The sequence below is a fragment of the Helianthus annuus genome, chromosome 17 (assembly GCF_002127325.2).
Source record: "Helianthus annuus cultivar XRQ/B chromosome 17, HanXRQr2.0-SUNRISE, whole genome shotgun sequence".
Lineage (NCBI taxonomy): Eukaryota > Viridiplantae > Streptophyta > Magnoliopsida > Asterales > Asteraceae > Helianthus > Helianthus annuus.
This window is the reverse complement of record NC_035449.2, coordinates 9,849,715-9,872,440: the sequence shown is the minus strand read 5'-3', so window position 1 is coordinate 9,872,440 and position 22,726 is coordinate 9,849,715. Positions and strand designations below refer to the sequence as shown.

Below are 22,726 nucleotides of genomic sequence, written 5' to 3'. Positions count from 1 at the left end.
CGCTCCCGATATATCACCAAAGGCTCTGAATGCGTTGGCAAGATCCCAAGGCCTACAGCCCTTAGGAATGTTAGAGACAAAGAACTTGACGATCCTGTGATTGAAACCTTTCCCTTTTCCAGACCCTTTATCCTTATACCCCCTCCAAGGCTCACCTTCATCAACAACCTCCATGAGAAGTACCGGCGGGAACCCAACAGACCCGTGCGGCGAATGGATTCAGAAACCACCCAGAATAGTGAGAAAGGTAAACTCAAGGATGACACCCACAAGGAGAACCGAGCTACCTCGCACTCTATTCCACGTCGTTCATCATCGTCGAGCCAACCGGCGGCTATTAGGGATCCGGCGACGATTGGTATTTCTCAGTGCATTTTGGTATTTGGAGTTTTAGTTTTTAGAGTTTTGGTATTTGGTGTTTGTTAACACAACAAATGTAATAAAAGGATCTTCAGAGCCATGTGACTTTATTAGTGTTGTCAGTATGTGGTTAATTTATTGTGATGATGATGTTCCCCTTAAATATTTTCTTAGATTGATGTCATGTATTAATAATCCACTAACCTGATGTGGTCCACTCAAACCTGACCCAAATCTGATACATATTCGGTCCATCAGTTTTGTTTACAGATCCATGCAAATATACAACGCATTAGGCTGAAACCTTTGGTTAACTAATAACCGTGGGCCGGGTATTCAAGGGGTTGTACGGGGGCCCAAATATCTAGTATATAATGTATATACATAACACGGTTTGGGTTATAAATGCTAAACATTTGGTGGTCAAGTTCACTCGGGCCATTGTGTGTTATATTGGCAAGGCCCAGTGGGTCATATTTTAAGTGGTGTGACGTGTTAAATGGATTAAACTGTTAGTCGGGTGTGTTTGTGAACCAAGCAACTTGTAACTCGAATGATATTAAGTGATATGTAATATATCTTGTAAACTTAACTGTGTGATTGTATGATATCGTAATACGAAATGGTGACATGAGAAGTTTGGTGATTCGTGCCCTTGTTTTGATAAGCGGTAGGGATATGTATGGTACTTGTTTGTTGCTCGTATGATGTGTGATAACTTACGTAATGCAACGTGAATACAAACTAATCATGTTGATAAACAATGATAGGACGTGGTTGACCGACTATTAGGCAGTAATTAACCCTACCGAGCAAACCTAAGGTGAGTTCATCTCTTGAGCATGCGTCCCGGTGGTTGGGACAGTCAGTGGGTATTCCTGGGAGGGATAGTCTTTTGGGTAAAAACGGGAATGTTGGATAATATACTCTTCCTATCACCTTTAAAGTCCCTCCGTGTTGTTTGGTTACCGGGAAGGTAACATGGTATTAGTTAGTAGCGCTACTTAGGTTTGGCAACCTCACCCCGTACCTGGGAGGACGGGTGTTGAACTAATGACCTAGTCATGACCAATGCTTTGATAGGAGCATTGGAGAAAGGGCAAAATAATCAGAAGCCGTCTTGTATTGGGGTATTATCAACATCGTTTTCAATATTACTTTCGGAATTAAATTCAATGGATTAACTAAACACTTGGTAACCAACGTTTTTGTAAAACTATGAACTCACCAGCGTTGTCTGATACACTTGTTGCATGCTCGCAGGTCGTTAGGTATCTTGGAATTGGGGAACTTGCTGTTTGGAGTAGCTGGAGTGGTCATGGGTCGACAGGAAGGATTTATGTGACTGATTTCTTGATATTATACTTTGGTTTTGAAACAGTTTAACTTCGTTTACTATTTGCTTCCGCTGAACTTATTGGTTTTCGTTTAAACTTATTGAAGATGTTTTTTTATTAATAATGTGGATTTTAATTATAACTTGTATGGGTTCAATGTAATTGGTGGCTCGTTATTGGTACGACACACGCCTATCAGGGACACTCCCTAGGTGGTATTTTGAGGGTGTGACAGTTTGGTATCAGAGCCATTGGTTATAGTGAACTTGGTTTTAAAACGTTTTCATAAAACCAGACTATAACCGAACAGTACCGACATCGACCATGACACTCAGCTCCAGACTGCAAGGTTCGTTTCTCATTTACGATTACATAGTATATCTAGTGTACACTTATGTATAACATTACATGTGAATGCACACTTGGCACAACAACATGAGCCCTTATATTACCAACCCCTGTCATTTGAACTGTTAGTGTGACACGACCCTTTGACTATTGTGATTTTTGATCCTGTAAAACCTTTTGTTGCTATTTGAATGTGGGAAACCTTTTAGCGCAAGTTAAGAGGCACTGAGATAAGCATGCAAATTACCTTATTATTATGGGTGCACACATAATAATAACGCGAGGTGCATGCAAGTCCCAGTGAGGCTTAACGAGCGTGGGAAGGGTTCTGCCCTATTGTGTGTAAACTTGGTAGTTTGTAGATTTCAATGTGATACTCGACTTTTACCTCATTTCGATTGGAGTTATGTGCCTCAGGGTTCAGTCGTCAGTTAGGACTGACTCCCACCTTTGTTGTAAATAAGCATGTAGTAGAATTAACTGATAGTAAATCGATAGAAGCTTCTCATGTTCTTTTTGGTTGTAAACTTGATCTCGTGGGTCAAGCGTTCGACATTGACCTACTTCCCTATATTCTTGTAAGTTTTGACGTAGTCGTTGAGCGAAGATTCTCTGTAAAGAGAAAATCATGCGTATCCCTCTCCCTAGTGGGGAATCCTTATCAGTTCAAGATCATCGTAATGGTGCCATTGTTGGCATCGTCTTAGTCATGAAAGCTCAGAAGTGTCTACAGAAGGGCTACTCTGTTATACTAGCTCTTGTCACCGGTTCGCCCCTTTAAGAAAGGAAGATTGAGTATCTTCATGTTATTCGTGAAATTTTTGACATGTCTTCCAAAGAGTTACCTGGTTTACCTCCACATCGTTAGGTGGTTTACCTGGTTTACAACACGCGGAGCATCGCTTCTATCCGAGGGTACTGATGATCCAGCGGTATACCATGATGGTGTTACGGAGAGGAACTGCACAACCTACAATCTCCGGTGGAAACCGTGGTCATTGGATTTAAGTGGGAGGCATTACTTGGACGGTACCGAATGCACCAATTGGACCGATCACAAGGGCCTCCAGTGCACCCTTGTTTCAATAGAGCTAACCATGTGATGGCATCGCTAGATGGAACTTCCGAACGAACACGGGATTAGGAGAACTATACCCACGCATCCCCGTAGACGAACTTTATCACTTTCACTTGTCATCGCCGCTAGAAGTGAAGCAGTCACAGTTACACGCGTTTGTCGTTTTGCAACACTAATCTTTACCCACCAAACTCTGTTTTGGACAAATGATACACTCGCGCGACCGCAATGTAACGAACCTCCCTGTTGTGCCATGCCGCCATGCACCACTACTGGAAATTATTTCTAGACAACAAATTTGCTGGCCAAACCCTTCGGATGTTTAATGGACCCCTGTTTCGCTCGATTCTTTGTACGAACCTCATTAATTCCCTGTTTCTTTGATTGACAATTGATATAACAAAACGCTAACAACCATACCATGATTTCCACCGATCACAAGATTAGCCCCCCCCCAGGCGTTGTAAAGTATCTATAGATCGAGTTCGTCGGAACTCACTTCAAGCCATTGTTTTAGATCAATTTTCGGGACGAAAATTCTTTCAAGTTGGGGATGATGTGGCACCCAACTGACCTAACAATCCTGTTTCTACAATTTGGTTTACGTAGTGCTTGTGCAGTACCAGGATGCTTAGTGATTGCGTGTAATGCTTGATTTCTATTTGTGATTATTATTTGCGTAGTATTGCATATAGTTTAATTAGAGTTTTCATCGCTTCACTCTTCTGTGCTTACTTGTCAAATTTCGGGACGAAATTTCTTTCAAGTTGGGGATGATGTGACAACCCGAACTTTCAAGGTTAGCTACGTTTTAGTCCTGTGAACTTAACTCCGTTAAACGTAGACGCTTGTTAATTAAGTTATATAATTTAGTGGGATTGTAGGGCCGCATATATATTTAAGTTATATAATTTAATTGAGTTATATAATTTAGCAACACATGTTCCTTGTAGACTTGATTGAGTCGGTTCAACATATGCAACCACAATAACTAGTTTGACCGGCCCACATGTAGGATATGATCATGAAACCATTTATACTTGAACCATTTGGGTGTACTATTAGCCTTTCGGACTGGGAAGCAAATTCAAGCCCGAATCTTTTATGATTGGAATGGGGGCGGGTATTGGGTTACTTGCAGCCTATTCCTAAACATAAGCTATAATATCATGTAATGGGCTCCAGCCCACTTCGACTAACCAAGTAGGAACCGCCCCAAACATTGTGTTAATTATATATGTTGACAATTAAATTAAACCTCAAAACATCAAACCCTACCCTACCTCTCTAACCTACGTACGGCACTGGTTATACCCCCTCCCTCTCGATATATCATCTTTCTCCATCAAGGCCACTGGTTAGTATTGCTTGCCATTAAATTGATTTGTATGTGTGTTGCGACTGATTATGTTAATATGATGATTTTAATTAATAAAGTATGTTTAGGAATCCTATTTCTAGGAAATTGATGTCTAAATCAGTACCTTTTGTTTGGTCCACTAATATTGAAGGAATATGGCATGATGAAAATTGTGAATCTTGAATTTGGGTGTGTCAGATTCATGTGAACTATAATCAATTAATATGCTTTTGTCAGTATACATGTGCCATGATTTGTGTGTACGTACTTTGACTTCATGTGCTAGTTGATATAAGGGTCCAATAGAATGAGAAGTAACGGTTTACATAAATATTAATATTGAGATGATGCCTTGTGTGTATAAACGAGATTGGTGGGATTGGGCGGCCCAGTGTGGCCATTCGCTGATCTTAACGGCCCAATAGGGTGCCGTATACATGGTTATCATATTCTCATAAGTGGTGTGATGATGATTTAATATATTAACAAAACCCAAAGTCACCTCCATTAATTCGGCCGTCACTTTATGTGCATATGTCGGCTCAAAAGGGGCAGTTCATGTGAAGATAATGATCCATTATTATGCTTTTTCACTAATAAAATTTTAAATCAAGATCATGCAATGTCAGAGCCATGTGACTTTATTAGTGTTGTCAGTATGTGGTTAATTTATTGTGATGATGATGTTCCCCTTAAATATTTTCTTAGATTGATGTCATGTATTAATAACCCACTAACCTGATGTGGTCCACTCAAACCTGACCCAAATCTGATACATATTCGGTCCATCAGTTTTGTTTAAAGATCCATGCAAATATACAACGCATTAGGCTGAAACCTTTGGTTAACTAATAACCGTGGGCCGGGTATTCAAGGGGTTGTACGGGGGCCCAAATATCTAGTATATAATGTATATACATAACACGGTTTGGGTTATAAATGCTAAACATTTGGTGGTCAAGTTCACTCGGGCCATTGTGTGTTATATTGGCAAGGCCCAGTGGGTCATATTTTAAGTGGTGTGACGTGTTAAATGGATTAAACTGTTAGTCGGGTGTGTTTGTGAACCAAGCAACTTGTAACTCGAATGCTATTAAGTGATATGTAATATATCTTGTAAACTTAACTGTGTGATTGTATGATATCGTAATACGAAATGGTGACATGAGAAGTTTGGTGATTCGTGCCCTTGTTTTGATAAGCGGTAGGGATATGTATGGTACTTGTTTGTTGCTCGTATGATGTGTGATAACTTACGTAATGCAACGTGAATACAAACTAATCATGTTGATAAACAATGATAGGACGTGGTTGACCGACTATTAGGCAGTAATTAACCCTACCGAGCAAACCTAAGGTGAGTTCATCTCTTGAGCATGCGTCCCGGTGGTTGGGACAGTCAGTGGGTATTCCTGGGAGGGATAAGTCTTTTGGGTAAAAACGGGAATGTTGGATAATATACTCTTCCTATCACCTTTAAAGTCCCTCCGTGTTGTTTGGTTACCGGGAAGGTAACATGGTATTAGTTAGTAGCGCTACTTAGGTTTGGCAACCTCACCCCGTACCTGGGAGGACGGGTGTTGAACTAATGACCTAGTCATGACCAATGCTTTGATAGGAGCATTGGAGAAAGGGCAAAATAATCAGAAGCCGTCTTGTATTGGGGTATTATCAACATCGTTTTCAATATTACTTTCGGAATTAAATTCAATGGATTAACTAAACACTTGGTAACCAACGTTTTTGTAAAACTATGAACTCACCAGCGTTGTCTGATACACTTGTTGCATGCTCGCAGGTCGTTAGGTATCTTGGAATTGGGGAACTTACTGTTTGGAGTAGCTGGAGTGGTCATGGGTCGACAGGAAGGATTTATGTGACTGATTTCTTGATATTATACTTTGGTTTTGAAACAGTTTAACTTCGTTTACTATTTGCTTCCGCTGAACTTATTGGTTTTCGTTTAAACTTATTGAAGATGTTTTTTTTTATTAATAATGTGGATTTTAATTATAACTTGTATGCGTTCAATGTAATTGGTGGCTCGTTATTGGTACGACACACGCCTATCAGGGACACTCCCTAGGTGGTATTTTGAGGGTGTGACAAAAATTTTTTAATTTTGACTGAATTTGTATTGTATGCACCATAATTTATTTAAATATATTGTTTTTAATAGAAGATATGTTTGATTTGTTTATTTTTTGTTCTTTTTTATTTTAATTTTATCCTGTATCTGTTTTTCATTGAAGATCTGTTGCTTTTTGATAATTAACATTACTGTTGATTTTCAATATAAAATCTGATGTTTAATTCGCATTCAAACCTGTTTTTGTAGGTTTATAGTATGCCTGTGCCTTCTTCATTAACGTATACATTAAGGTATATGCTTTTTTATTAACGTATTTTATTATAATATCCCTGTGACTTATTCAGTAAGTTATATTTCGCGTTCAAACCTGTTTTGTTAATAAGAAACGTTCAGTTGAATAAATAAATCAGGCAAAGTCTTTTGCTTGGAACATTGAGGCGTCGTTGATGTTGCCAAGGAGTCTCAGGAAATGTTAAGTTATATAATTTTCTTACACTCCTCGGCAATGTCAACGACTCCTAAAAAAAGTTCCTTCGAATCTCTCTGACTGATAGCTTCATCGACAGATTGTTTCTTTTTCTCATCACATATTTCCTCTATATTCCCTTCAATTCCTTAACCGCCCTATTTTCATTATCTATGGAAAATTGTTTTTAATATAATGTTTCAATCGTTCACTTGAGAAGCGTTCTCTTTTTTTTGTTCCTCATCAGACATCCAAATACAAGCATCGGTAAGTATATTGCACCTCTTTTTGACATTTGTATATTTTATTATATATAACCACAATTATAGTTATTTGCTTTTTATGTTCTATTTAACTGAATCGATTATACATTAATTAAAAAAATGTAAATCGGAAAAGTGATTCATATATATGTCTTCTTCATACTGTTCGCTCTTATCTATATAAGCTGAATAAAATAAGTAAAATAGGTTTATTTATTTTTAGAAACAATATGTAATTATTAGGAAGGGTGATTACTATATTATTTTAATATATATAATAACCGTACATTGTGTTTATGTTATTAATGATACATGTAAAATCTTCATTTATTTTAGGGAAGAAGTTTCAAATTGATTTTATCAATAATAATTCTTTAATCTATTTTTTTAAAGAATATTCAAATTGATACTATCCATATTCATATTTTTAATATTTTTGGTATTGATTTACAAGATGTTATTGATTGGTTCTTGATTGCTGTTTGCTGATGCTGATTGTTGATTCTTGATTGTTCAATATTTATCTTTTTTGTTATAATCATTGATTGTTTCCTTATATACCTTTTCATTTTGGTACTATAAATATTATTTCAAAACTTCATTCATTTCCGCATTGTGTCATTCATATTACTGCATTTATTTGGTTACGTTCTAATTTTTCATCTTACAATTCTTATAGAACCATATGATAAACATCTTTGATTTAAAAGAATTTTTTTAAACTCTATCTGTCCTTCGAAAATGTTTCTGCATTTTGTTTGTGTTACTTTGTTTCATTCTTCTTTAGTTATCTTGATTCGTATATTGAAATACGTTTTATGCCGTCTGATAGATTTAATGGAGAACCATAACATTACTATGTTGAGAGCTGTTGATGCCTTTCAAGAGCAGTTTTCTGTCAAGGTTAGGGTGATCAGGGTTTGGGAACACCCTGAAAGGAGGAATCCCAGTCAATTATACTCATTTGACATGATTATAATGGACGAAGAGGTATATTTATTTTTTTGATCAATTTTTCAATATATATATGATTTTTTTTAAATTTTATACTTTATTAAGTATAGTTTTCATACGTTATACAGGGGACAAAGATGGAGGCAACATGCTTGAATAGAGTTTTACCACAATTTCGCCCGTCATTAGTTGAAAAGAAATGTTTGATTATCAGGAATCCAACTATAGGTTTTAATAACTCTACGTACAGGTATGTTGACAATCAAAATAGGCTATGTTTCCAGGGGACAACCGAAGTTATTCCATGTGAAGATATTGGTGGATCAACGTATGGTTTTGATTTCTTGAGTTTTGCAGACATCTTGAACAGTAATGCTATTTCAAACTCTACAGTTGGTATGTATATTATAATATTTTTTCAAAAGATGTTATTGTTTTTTTCATTAATATTTTTATTTTCATTTTGTATCCTCATCTTATTGATCGATTTTGTATTGTTGTAGATGTTATTGGTTATTTGATTCGATCATTTCCTAAAGAGACTGTTAATAACAAATCAACTGGAAAGCAGGCTGTTAAGGTTACTATAGAGATATCTGATCTGGAGTAAGCATTTAAATATTTTGTTAGAATCCAGTATACATATTATTGTTACAATTGATAGGAAACATATGTTTGTATATTTTTACCATACTTATATAATGAAACTTATGCAACTTTATTTATACCAATTTGTTATGAATTTGATTAATTACTTAGGGGTCGGACGGTATTTCTTACTCTGTGGGATCAATACTGTGATAAAGTTTTGTCGTTTTTTGAGAGTATCAAAGGAAAAAATATTCATGCAATCATTATATTGCAGTTTGGCAAGGTCAAGTGGTGGAATGGTTTGTTTTCTTTCTTTAGTAACTTTTATTTATTAAAATCTTACTTATATTATATATTTTTTATTTCTAACTTTCCACTGTTTTTTTCTAGGGGTTGCGTATGTTAACAATTCATACACGGTTAGTCGTCTTTTTTGCAATCATGATTGTCCTGAAGTCGATGAGTTCAGAAACCGGTATGAAAAAAGATTCTACACATTATTTCTTATTTATCTTATCGATTGAATTATTATCAATATTATGATGAATCTATAACTTATTCAAATATACATTATTTTTTTTGTATTCAACAGTTTGTTTGAAAATTCGATTGAAGTCTGTGAATCCACGAGCCTTGGTTCCATGGCAAAATCTGTTGAAGAGGAAATCTTGCAAAGCAAAGATTTTTTAAATATTTGTGATGTCTTTTCGCTTAAGACGGTATCATTTTTTGATAATTGAAAACTTTACCCTACAATTTTACTTTATATATTTTTATGTTGTCATATAAATATGCAGGTTTGCAAGGTCATTGTTCTGGGTAATATACTGGGTGTTTACAAAGATGAAGGATGGTTCTATGAGGGTTGTAATAGATGTAACAAGAAGATCAAAAAAGTTGTTAATCTGAGTGAGGACACCCAGGAATCAGGTTCAGCTGTTACAAAGGAGGTTCTTACCTGTGTATCTGATCGTTGTGCTTTTAAAACTATAACTTCTTCTCTCAAGTAAGTCAATACACCTTTTGAACCCTCAAATTTTCATCAATAATATTTTTTTTGGTTTTAAAATATGGACTTATGCTTTCAATAGGTTTAAGATTCAACTTAGAGTTCAAGACCCATCAGCTTCTGTTACACTTACTTTGTTTGATCGTGAAGCACGGAAGTTGTTAGGAAAGTCTGTTGATGATATTCTTACTGCTAACCCTGAATTTGTAAGTTTTATTTTTGTATTCATATTGGTTATGTTTTATATTTACAAAAAGTTCATATTTCTTCATAAATGATTAAAATTATACTATTTTTCAGCGTTCTGATTCCATGAAGATTCCTGCTGAAGTAGACGCATTGGTTGGCCAGACTGCTGCTTTTAAAATAGATGTTACGTCTTGAAGTATAACATCCATAAGTATGGTATACTGAAGCTGACTGTGGATCCTAACGTTATATCTGTACTTCAAGAGAAGCAATCCTCTTCACAGATAAGTGTATGTTGTATAAATTTTCTTACTTTATTGATTTACGTTTTAAATATTTTACTTTCCGGAACTTTATATTTTGTTTGTTTATTTTTATTTTAAAAAATATGCAGTCTTCTCAGAATATGTCTCTCAATATTGATGCTTCAGAATTTGAATCTCAAACATCTGATGGTTTCAAGGTATTCGTGTGAATTTTTATTTTCTTCGTCTTTGTTTTATTATATATATGTTCAACTATGATATGCGTTTGTAACCTGTTAAATTTGTCTTTTGTTAGAACTCTGCTGCCAAAAGAATCGAAAACAATACTCCTGTGTCTAACATGGCGAGCACCGTTTCACCTGTTTCATTGGATGTTACTGATACTCCTGATTCCATGTTAGCTAAGGATGAAGTGAAGCGAAACTTGGTTCAAGTCTATGATGTTGAAGAAGATTCTCACACATCTGCAACGAAGCTCCAAAAGTCTGGAGAGGTTCAGGATTTCAATAGTGCAGAGAAGAGGAACCTCTTAATTCCTAAAGTTGAGAAATAGTTTTCAAGTTTTCATAACATTAAGATATTTGGTGACTTTTGAGAAGTTGGTTTTTGTTGATGTCGTCTAAAACAATTGATTGTTTGAATTCGTGGTTTTGTTTTATGGTTTTTATTTGTTTCTTCCGGACAATACATGTTTTGAATTTCGAAAGTTGTGATGTTTGGTTATGAGTAATAATCGTGATTTTAATGTACCTGTTATTTTTATTTCGTTTTTAATGTCTTTTTTTACATTTCATTTAACACTGACTAATAGTATATGTGTATTTTGTATGTGGTTTTTATTATAACTAATCATGTAACTTGAACATGTATTATGTTAACATATATCGAAATTTTCCAATCTTTAAAAAAAACAAATAAGATTATTTTAAATATATTAGATGAATTTATGGTGTCCACTATTAGTTACTAATAATATTTTATTTAAATATGTTAAGGTGTGATAATTATAGAAAGCATACCTGTCGGATATATAATTTTGCTACATTCCATATATATTTATGATCCAACTAATAAGTTATTTAAAAAACGTCTAATTACCTAAAATGCATCTTTCATAAATTTAGGGAACACAATAATGCATTATTTCTTAATTACTATCAATTAAATTTATATCCATATTTAAGGTTATTTCCTTTTCACTACTTGAATACACTCTCATATATTGTTATTTATATGTACATCATTTGTTCTCACAACAAAGAACATCATCATCTAATTTGACAAAGTATGAAAAAGTGTTCTATTATACTTACCGGTTTCACGTGATATAAGGTACGTGTTCTATCCTCATTATACATTTACTTTATCTATCTTTATATATTAAATATTAACTTATGTGCAACTATACATGACAAGTAATTACATTTTGCATTTTAGAAAATGTCTCACATTCGTAAAGGTTCATCCGCATCAAGTCCCGGTTTACGTAACATAAATGTGACTTCAGGAATTCCTTTGTCTGATATATCTAACGGTATGTTCTTAAATTTATTTTTTTTGAGATATTATTAATTCAATTATCTTTTCAATTCATTTCATTGTTTTACTAATTCATATATCATCTCAGTTGATATATGCAGCAACACTGACAAACCTGAAGCTGTTCAAAGAACAAAAGCTAGAAGAATATATTCCAACAGTAAAAGATTCAATACAACCTCATCGCAGACTCAATCCACACTAAATTATTCAACTCATAATAATAAAGAAAATTTAAGTTCATCCACATCTACCATGTATAACAGATCATTTTGTAGCCGTGGTATAAACATCAATTTTTCTTCTGCTTTATCATATTCGGAAATTCATAATACGAATCTTCCTTTTTCAACATATCCTTCACATGATATTTCCAATGGTATTTTCAAATCTATATTACTTACTTTATTACAAAATTTCTATTTATATAAATTTAACTAATGTATATGTCATTTTAGTTTCTATACGTAATGTAGACAAGGATGAGGCTGCAAAAAGAAGGAAGGCTAGACGTATATATTTGAATAGCAAAAGATTGAATAAAAATTCAACACAGACTCAATCGACATTAACTTCTTATACGACAAATAAAGAGAATATTAGTCCGAACACTACTTTTACGTTGAATAGATCATCTTTTAGCGTCCTCTCAAGTATCAATGTCTCTTCCGGTTCATCTAAATTCAATTCAGGTAAGACGCGAGTAATGTTGTTTTTATCATATTATGAAATAAGATTTTTTTTTCTTCTATCATCAAGTGTTTTAAAAAGCATAACAACTTTATTTCTATCTAATTTTACTAATTCATGTCATTAATGTACATTAATTTTCTTTTAGTTAACAATATTATTATCAAACTTTTTAATATATAGTTAACGAAATTATATATTTTTTTTAAGTTTGTTTTTTATTATATGATTTTATATCATTTGTTATAATAATTTTTATAGGAAACATTGCATCTTCCAGTGGTATTCCAAGAAACATTACAAGCAACTCAGCATCAGACATGGTACCTTCTTCATCATCTACAATTCCACCAAATACTGTTATAGCATCAGACGAACCTTCACCATTGATAAGAATGTCATCAGGAAAGCGTAAATTAGTAAGAAAACGACGAAACTTAACACATATACCTATTATTGATTTGACAACAGATGATGATAACGAGTTTGCTGATATCATTGATCAACATTTAAAAGGTGTTTCAAAAGGTAAAGTTAATCCTCTTTTATTTATTACTGCTTCACATATTTATTTTCATATTGTTTTTAACAACATAGATTTATTATTTTTAAGAACATTAATCTTTTAACTGAAATAAAAAAATGTACAGACTACTTGGATCATGGTGACCAGATAATCGTGTGTCGAACGTGTAGCGCAAAGCTATGGAAAGCAGAGGCGGATAGGGGAGAACAGAAGCGAAATAAACCTAACTATTTCCTTTGCTGTTCATACAGTAAAGTTTTGTTACCTGATTTTAAGCAGCCTCCTGAAATTTTGAAAGATCTATATGTTGGCGTCAGTGCGAAGAGCAAATTCTTTTTAAAAAACATTCGGCGTTATAATTCTATGTTCTCATTTACATCTATGGGAGGAAGGATTGACAAAACTATCAACCGTGGAAATGCACCTTATGTGTTTCGATTAAGTGGTCAAAATTATCATACTATTGGGAGTCTATTACCTGAAGATGGAAATGAGCCAAAATTCAGCCAGTTGTATATATACGACACAGATAATGAAATATTTAATCGACAAAACGCTGTTGGGTATGTATTAATTTCATAGTCTTTATAATTACCTATATTTGTCGATTTATTTTATATGATATTAATGTTAGTAATACATATATAATCGCTATTAATCCATACATTTTGTTAATTTTATAGGGGCTCAAACACTTCTTTTACAATAACTGAGTCAGCTTTTGATGTTCAGATCATTGAGGAACTTACACTTATGTTAGACACTAACAACGCTTTGGTTAAAATTTATCGACAAGCTAGAAATTTTTTAAATGAAAACCCTTACATCGACTTGAAGCTTTGTCTAATTGGTAAAAGATCCAAAGATGGTAGGACATATAACCTTCCTGAAGCTTCTGAAGTTGTTGCATTAGTTATTGGAGATCTGACTCAAGCTGTTGAGAATCGTGATATAGTAGTGAAAAGAAGATCTGGTCGGATTGAGCGCATAAGTGAATTACATCCTTCTTATCTTTCTCTACAATACCCTCTTCTATTTCCATACGGAGAAGATATGTACAGGGTTGACATTCTTCATAGAGGTCTCAATCCAGACACGAACAGCAAACGTCCAATGTGTACTATGCGTGAGTTCTTTGCTTATAGATTACAAGATCGTGTCGATAAGTTTTCTTTGATTCATAATGCAAAAAGACTTTTCCAACAATTTGTTGTTGATGCTTACACTATGATTGAGAGTGAAAGGTTGTTTTACATACGGCGACAACAAACTCATTTGAGGTCAGAAACTGTTCAGAATATTCAGAATGCAAGTAATGCTGGAAAAAAAGATATGTCAAAAATTGGAACACGTATCTTTATTCCATCTTCCTTTACTGGCGGTTCTCGATATATGATGCAAAATTACTTAGATGCAATGTCTTTGTGCAAATGGTTTGGGTATAGGGATGAGCATATGCCACCGAATACCGATCCCGTACCGATCCCGATCCCGATCGGTATCCCGATCGGTATCCACTTTTTGGCGTTTTCTGTATCGGTACGGTATCGGTATTATACCGATACCGACCCTCAAAATACGGTATAATACCGATACCGTACCGTACCGATACCTAACCGACATGTTTCGGTATCGGTATCGGTACCTAGTTTAGGTGAAATTCGGGATCGGTATTAGGCGGTATCGGTATCGGTTCGGTATCGGATACCGATATGCTCATCCCTATTTGGGTATCCAGATTTTTTCATCACTATTACGTGTAATCCAAAATGGCCGGAGGTGCAAAGGTTTTTAAAAGATACGACGATAAGGCCTGAAGATAGACCGGACATTTTGTGTCGAATTTTCAAGATAAAACTAGATGCTTGTGTAGACCTCACGGGGGTTTCCCCTTTGGTTGGTTTAAGGGAAAACGGGTTTGTAGCTGGACTAGCAGCAAGAAAGGCAGAATTAAAGAAAGTGGATAAGCACGCTAAAGCTTGCGCAGAGAACCAACATGTCTTTATCCCTTTTGCCTTTGATACTTTTGGCTCCCTAGCGCCAGAAGCCATCAACTTCTTGACGAGGGTTCAACGGGTTATCCACAGCAATTGTTCGACCCCAAGGGGGCAGGGGTTTGTGTTCGGGAGGTTGGGGTTTGCAATTCAGAAAGGGTTGGCGGCGCAGCTCGTTGCCCGTCTACCTTCTGTTTTGATGTAACTTAACAAGTTTTCTGGTTATATTAAAAAAGTATAATTTGTTGGAAACTAGATTCCATAACAAAAGAATTGAAAGAAGCCAAGTTGCTCGGTAGAGTTAATTCTGGTATGTTTATTTATACGATAACATTTTAAGACTACTGTTTTTAAATAACGTTACTTTATATTTTATTACTATTATTATTATTAATCTATATTTAATGTTGATAATATAAGTTACTTTATTTTTTTTCTAATTTATTATATTTTTGTTGTTGTACTCTGTAGTTGTCTATACTGTTGAGTTTCAAAAATGCGGACTTCCTCATGCACACATATGTGTATTCATGCATCCTGACAGCAAGATTCTATCTGTTGACCAACTAGATCCAATCATTTCTGCCGAAATTCCAGACATAGCCGAGGATCCAGAGTTATATAAACTTGTGGCAGACTACATGATTCATGGTCCGTGTGGTCCTCTCAATATGAATTGTCCTTGCATGATCGATCGTAAGTGTTCCAAGAAGTTTCCTAAGAAATTTGTTAACGAAACATGTTTGGATAAAAAAGGATTTCCAGTTTATCGTAGAAGGGATTCTGGCCTATCTGTTGTTAAATCACGTGTGAACGTAGACAATAGATATGTTGTTCCATATAGTAAAGTGCTGTTAAAAAGATACCAGGCGCATATTAACGTTGAAGGGTGCAATCAAGTTGGTTCTATCAAATATTTGTTCAAGTACATTAACAAAGGCCCAGATAGAACTACTCTTAGAGTTGTTGAAAGTGGTAATCAGGATGAGCAGGAACCTGTAGTCGATGAGATAGAAAAGTATTACGATTGCCGGTATATTTCTGCATGCGAATCTGTTTGGAGGATCTTTTCCTATGATATTCATTATCGATATCCCGCAGTTATTCGATTGCCGTTCCATTTACCTGGTCAGCAAAACGTAGTATATGGCGCAGACGATGACATTGACGAGGTTCTTAACAAACCATCTGTTGCTTCTACTATGTTCTTATCTTGGATGAAGTGTAACGAAAAATTACCTGAGGCACGTAATCTTACTTATGTTGAGTTTCCATCAAAGTTTGTTTTTAAATTAAGAACTCGCAGTTGGGATATAAGGAAACGACATCCTTCAATCGGTAGGATTCATTCGGTGTTTCCTTCAGCTGGTGAAGCGTACTACCTCAGAATATTATTGAACAAAGTAAAGGGACCAAAATCTTTTGAAGATATTCGTACTGTAAATGGTACTTTGTATCCAACTTTCAGGGACGCATGCTATGCGCTAGGGCTTTTGGATGATGATAACGAGTACATTGAAGCTATCAAAGAAGCTAATTTGTATGGAAGTGCTACTTATCTACGGACGTTATTTGGAACAATGCTGATGTCTGGTAGTTTGTCTAGACCTGATTTTGTATGGGAGAAAACATGGACGTATTTATCGGATGACATTTTATATAGACAAGAAAAACATTTGAATGTTGATGGTATGTCTTTTTTTTAATTTTTGCATGTTATCTAATATTCAATTAATATATTTATTAAATTAATTATTTTTTGTTGATAATTTTTTTATCTGAATGAAATAAAAAGAACTTCATTTGTACAAAAAAATTTTTGTTATTTACCCTTCAACTTCATTTATATCATATTTACCAAAATATACTTTAATATTCGACAGTAATAAAGAATTATTGTATTATTAAATACATCTTCAATTTTGTTTGCAGATTTAAATTATTCTGACGAAGAAATAAAGAATTTGGCGTTGTTAGAGATTGAGAAGTTCTTACTTCGTAATAATTCATCTCTGAGGAACTATTCAAATATGCCTTATCCTGATGATGAGTCTATTTCTTCGTCTAACAATCGATTGATCAACGAGGAGTTATCTTATTTCCAATATACCATGGAAGATGAGTTGAATAATATGTTACTACTTTTAACAGATGAGCAACATAATGTTTTTGATCAGATTATGGAATCTGTTAGAACAAACAAAGGTGGTGTCTTTTTTGTTTACGGATATGGTGGCACCGGTAAGACCTTTCTTTGGAAGACATTGTCGGCAGCAATTCGAAGTAAGTCTGAAATTGTTTTAAATGTTGCTTCAAGCGGTATAGCTTCTTTGCTACTTTCTGGAGGTCGAACAGCCCATTCTCGATTTTCCATCCCTCTGAATCTAAATGAGGATTCTCTTTGCCGCATGAAGCCTGGATCTGAACTTGCTTGTCTTTTAAAAAAAACACAACTTATTATATGGGATGAGGCTCCAATGATTCATAAACATGCCTTTGAAGCATTGGATAGAACCTTAAAAGATATATTGATGCCTGATTGTTCAAATAGCGAAGCTTTACCATTTGGAGGAAAGGTAATTGTATTTGGTGGTGACTTTAGACAGATTCTTCCTGTTGTTCCTAATGGCTCTAGACAAGATATCGTGAATGCTTCCCTGAGTTCGTCATATATATGGAATAAATGCAAGTTACTAACGCTAACAAAAAACATGAGGCTCACTGTTGGCATGAATCATGGTGATATTGACAAGACAAAAGAGTTTGCTAAATGGCTTTTGGATATTGGCGAGGGAAAACTTGGTGGTCGCAACGACGGAGAAGCTGTTATTGATATACCTCAAGAACTGTTGATTACTGAGTCCACTAACCCTATTGGTAATCTGATCAACTTTGTGTATCCTTCGATACTTGAATCGTTCAATGATCCAAATTATTTTCAGGAAAGAGCCATACTTGCTCCTAAGAACGACGTTGTTCACGAGATAAATGATACCTTATTAGCAATGTTTCCTGGTGATCATAAAGAGTATCTAAGTTCAGATTCCATCTGCCAATCTGAGAGTGTAACTGACCATATTCGACACAATGTTTACCCCCCCCCCCGATGTTCTAAATGGTCTTAAAGTTTCAGGAATGCCGAATCATAAGTTGGTTTTAAAAGTTGGTGTTCCTATCATGCTGCTACGTAACCTTGATCAGAAAAACGGTCTGTGCAATGGTACAAGATTACAAGTCGTAAAACTTGGTGATCGGATTATTGAAGCAAAAGTGATTTCTGGTAATAATATTGGTACTAGAACTTTTATACCAAGGATCAATCTTTCCCCCTCTGACAAACGAATACCTTTCAAGCTTCAAAGAAGGCAATTCCCGATAGCTGTGTGTTTTGCAATGACGATAAATAAAAGTCAGGGACAGTCGTTATCTAAGGTTGGTTTGTTTCTAAAGCAGCCTGTTTTCACTCACGGACAACTATATGTTGCAGTTTCAAGAGTCAAAAGCATGGATGGTTTAAGGATGTTAATATTAGATGTTGAGGGGAACGTTACTAATAAGACTACAAATGTTGTATACAAAGAGATATTCTCAAATTTATAGTTTTGATTTATAGTTTCATTATTTTAATATTAATATCCAACTGTCATATTATTTATTCCTTTACTCCGAAATTTATATTTCCATTTTACTTTATATTTTTTTTTACATTTCATTTGTAATATATATCACATACAATTTATATAAATAATCTTAACCACATATAAACAAACACAAGTTAGTTTATAAATAGATATATTTAAACATTGATAACCAACAAGTATTTATGCACGATACCAACTGTTAATTACATTCAAAATTATGGTACTTTGTTGGATGATATAATAGTAGTTGTCTTTAACCATAAACTACCTACTAACAAAATAAAACATCATAACCATAGAAACTTTGTCCAAAAAAGAGTAAACCAAATAACATGATCACAAAACAGTCATCATTTGTTCTACACAAACACCTTCATCATTAGATTACCTGTTAACATGCATTAACCCCATCCACATTTGATAAGATCAGGAGATTTGATGAACTTACAAATGTGAAATGCAGTCTATCACCCAAACAAAGTCCATTCTCCTTCATGAACATCGGCCAACCTTCGATTGCATACCTTACAGCATTTCCATTCTTTTGGCGCCTAACATTCATTTTGATTGTTTTTCCCTTCATGTTCCTCACATTTAACTTATGAGATTTATTTCGGAATCCGGCTGCTCTTACAACATTAGCAGGCATTCTCTGCATGCAAATCCGTATTTAAGAACTCATTCAGCCATATTCATGTTATAATATTTCAGTCTATGATTTTTATGTAAAAAATACATACCATGCGGTTTTCTCCTTTCATTGTGAAATCATATTTTCCAATTTTCTCAACAGTAGTTGTTTTTGCAACAACTTTTCCTTCAACCTCCAATATCTTCAATCCATGATCATCCCTCTTTCTTTTTTCCTTTACCTTTTTTTTGAACACATACATTATATTTAGAATAAAATCTAAGTTAATAATAAATGTTGATCACTACATATTGTTTATTTATGATAAACGTACCATCCGTTTCCGAGTTATCTCTCCATCTGTTGAGACCTTTTCCATTTCAAATTCTGTCCTGCATATCAGTTCCTTACTGACCTCCGCATGACAATATGCCTCTACATGTTTTCCTTTCTTCGTAACCTATTAAGATAACCGCTATCTTTAGATAACAATAACCATTGACGCCTAATTAAATATGTCTATATATATTAATGAAACTAATACTTTATTTTTAATTTTTAAATAATTACATCATATTTTTTGCTTTGTTTGTCTCTTCTGTCTTCGAAATCTTTGTTTCTACCTTTGAGTTTTCTTTTCCAACAATGTTCTTAATCACTTCCTGTTTTTTACTACTTTCATGAATCTGTGTATCATAGTTAATAAAATTACAACATCTGATTGTAATGTGTTTTAATCTACATAAATATAAGGTTATTACCTCAGAAATCATCTCATTTGTGGAGTCATCATCATCATCACCGAAGCTCTGTTATACAATAAGATATTAGCAAAAGAGACGTAATTATTACTAAACTGTTATAGTTTAAGTTGATAATACTTACAAACTGGACGGTTTTGTAGTATGTGTCTTTAGGTATCTCCATCAGAGACTCATCTTCACTTTCTTCTTTTTTCTTCAAAACAACTTCAACTCCTCGACGATAAATCTTTATCTCAAATTTTTTGCTGTCCTTCTTCATCAACAACATTATATCATCATCTTCTATCCCAAGATCATCAAATAGTTTCGGACAACCTTTCGTAAAAACATAATTATCATTTATTTTGTCCGTCTCAACTTTCCAAATCTGACCTGCTGCACATATGTTATAATAATCGTTGACTGGCGTGTAAGAGTAACATTTTGTAACATAAGCTTCGGGAATCACCTGAAAAGTTTAGTAGCATTTTACTCTCAAATATATATGTATATCATTTATTTTACAACTATAAAGAAAAATAGATTAATATAGTTGTATACTTACTATTATCTTTAAAATGCCGTGACGGTTTACTGTTACGAAAGATTCACCACATATGTTGTTGACGAAACAATCAATGTGAATATCTTTATCTTTCATTATCCTTAAGCGCAACAATGTCTGTTTTTTCAACTGAAGATCCCTTACGACATTTTTCCAACCATCAGTTATAACCGATTCCCCGCTTATACTTCTCAAATAAACTGTCCAACTTCTTTCACTTTCATGATGTATCACTACTTTAGTTCTTTGCCAATAATCACCGTATACACTCTTAACAAAGTCAATTGGCAGTACCTGTTGTTAAATTTATGTTAAAGATATTATCTAACACAAATTAGATTTACTTTATTTTCTAACAATTGTAACATACCAGTTTCATCGAGTAATCATCATCTAACACAGTTATGCATGAGGAACTCATCTTTATATACATGTAACCAATGATGTATATATTTGTTTACAATATAGTATAATACAATATACAATATACATATAAACAATAACAAAGCAACTGTTATCTCATCATCTAACCATAATTTTTTTCACAATAACATTCACAAACTATATCAACCAAATAAGTATAGTAACCTAAATTTTATACTTTCAAAGACAAACAATAAAATGTAATCCGTTTTAGATAAACATAAGGTACACAATAAATAACATCGTTAATCAAGATTTTTAATGTTATAACCTAATCAATGATACAAAATACAATGTTAATCAAGAATTTTTAATTTTCACAATAAGATGCACAAAATATATCAACCAAATCATCTTATCAACAGAAATTATATATTTTCAAACACATGCAATAGGATCTAATTTATTTTAGACATACATAAGATACACAACATTTAATTTCATAAAACTGAAAAACCTAATTTCATGTGTAAACCGTCAACAATCGCCGGAAATACTTCGGTGAAAACACTCAAACCGAAAATTGGTGTTCAACTCAGATGATAATAAGTGTGTGAATCAAAGAGGAGATTTCCGTTAAAATGATCGGAAAATATGTAGGTAAACTTACTTTACCAATTTCTTCTTCACCGTCGGTTTAGGTTTCTTGAGCCAAGTGAATGTTGATTGAAGATGATGGAGTGTTGCAGCAGAGTTGATATGATATGTGATGATTATAGTTTCTATTTTATTTTTAATATTTAAGTATCGATGTTATTATTTGGCATATATCCGTTATTTATGTCATAATATTAAACTAATGTTATTTATTTTACCCATTATGTATTTGAATATTATACAAAAATATATATTCACTAATTAGTACTAATATTTCGTAAAACCTTTTAATATGTTAAATTTTTATTACTAGCAATATTTTGTAAATCTATCAAATTTTTATTACACATTTACAATAATTACATTAATTTCTATACTTTTGTACAATATTGAGTTTAATAATTATTTACATAAATAGTTATAAGAATTTTGGATTCTATAGTATCTTTAATTTTACTTTCCAATTTTCTCATATAAATACATGCTGATATTTTTTTCTTTCATTCTATGTGTTGCCATTAGTATTCGATTGTTAGTATTCTTTCTCAACTGTCGTGTTTGGGTGAAGATGTATTGTCATGGTCCGTATTTCATCATAACTCTACTTGATCCACTATCCCTTCAACAAGTACATAACTTTCATTATTGTTTTTATAAACTATTTATTAGTATTGTTTGATGTTTGATATTTTATTCTAAAGAAATTTTACATTTATTTTTTTTGGTTTTCAGGCTATACCTATATGTATGAGTAGATTTATATGGACGAATAAGTTACAATCCTCAACTGTTAGCCTTAAATTTGATGAAAAGCATTCATGGCGTGTTCGCATCAAATTAATAGAAGATGTATTCTACTTCACGGATGGATGGCCTGAGGTTTTAAATTACTTTGGCCATGGATATTTCTTTATTATTTTCAACTATCTTGGTGATCGTACTTTTAAGTTCAAGCTTTTCTGTCATGATCCAAATCAAGAGTGGGGGAAACCGTTTTGTAAAATTATTCAAAATCCTTTACAAACTCCAATGGTACGTACTTTTATTATAGATTTATATTTTTT

General features: G+C 33.7%; 2 protein-coding genes across 2 annotated transcripts; both read left to right on the top strand.

Moving 5' to 3' along the window:
* Window positions 1–213: 213 nt before the first annotated feature.
* Window positions 214–10,866, top strand: LOC110923695 (replication protein A 70 kDa DNA-binding subunit A-like). Its single transcript, XM_022167755.1, has 13 exons — window positions 214–358; window positions 8,137–8,294; window positions 8,387–8,654; window positions 8,762–8,864; window positions 9,018–9,148; window positions 9,240–9,324; window positions 9,442–9,568; window positions 9,647–9,855; window positions 9,941–10,064; window positions 10,159–10,230; window positions 10,275–10,337; window positions 10,442–10,510; window positions 10,609–10,866. The coding sequence occupies exons 1-13, from the start codon at window positions 214–216 to the stop codon at window positions 10,864–10,866; spliced, it is 1,812 nt and encodes a 603-aa protein (XP_022023447.1).
* Window positions 10,867–11,753: 887 nt separating this feature from the next.
* On the top strand, window positions 11,754–18,662 carry LOC110923677. The gene is made up of 10 exons (XM_035986136.1): window positions 11,754–11,847; window positions 11,941–12,231; window positions 12,311–12,544; window positions 12,804–13,070; window positions 13,193–13,631; window positions 13,752–14,566; window positions 15,319–15,372; window positions 15,534–16,751; window positions 16,995–18,127; window positions 18,264–18,662. The coding sequence occupies exons 1-10, from the start codon at window positions 11,754–11,756 to the stop codon at window positions 18,660–18,662; spliced, it is 4,944 nt and encodes a 1,647-aa protein (XP_035842029.1).
* Window positions 18,663–22,726: the final 4,064 nt, after the last annotated feature.

What these genes read in the sequence shown, in the direction of transcription:
- LOC110923677 (XM_035986136.1), top strand. Translation starts at nt 11,754, where the DNA reads ATGTCTCACATTCGTAAAGGTTCATCCGCATCAAGTCCCGGTTTACGT. An exon ending in TTTGTCTGATATATCTAACG is followed by an intron (nt 11,848 to 11,940) that starts GTATGTTCTTAA and finishes ATATCATCTCAG; the next exon opens with TTGATATATGCAGCAACACT. An exon ending in ACCGATCCCGATCCCGATCG is followed by an intron (nt 14,567 to 15,318) that starts GTATCCCGATCG and finishes GTTGGAAACTAG; the next exon opens with ATTCCATAACAAAAGAATTG.
- LOC110923695 (XM_022167755.1), top strand. Translation starts at nt 214, where the DNA reads ATGGATTCAGAAACCACCCAGAATAGTGAGAAAGGTAAACTCAAGGAT. An exon ending in TAGGGATCCGGCGACGATTG is followed by an intron (nt 359 to 8,136) that starts GTATTTCTCAGT and finishes GCCGTCTGATAG; the next exon opens with ATTTAATGGAGAACCATAAC. An exon ending in AATCCTCTTCACAGATAAGT is followed by an intron (nt 10,338 to 10,441) that starts GTATGTTGTATA and finishes AAAAATATGCAG; the next exon opens with TCTTCTCAGAATATGTCTCT.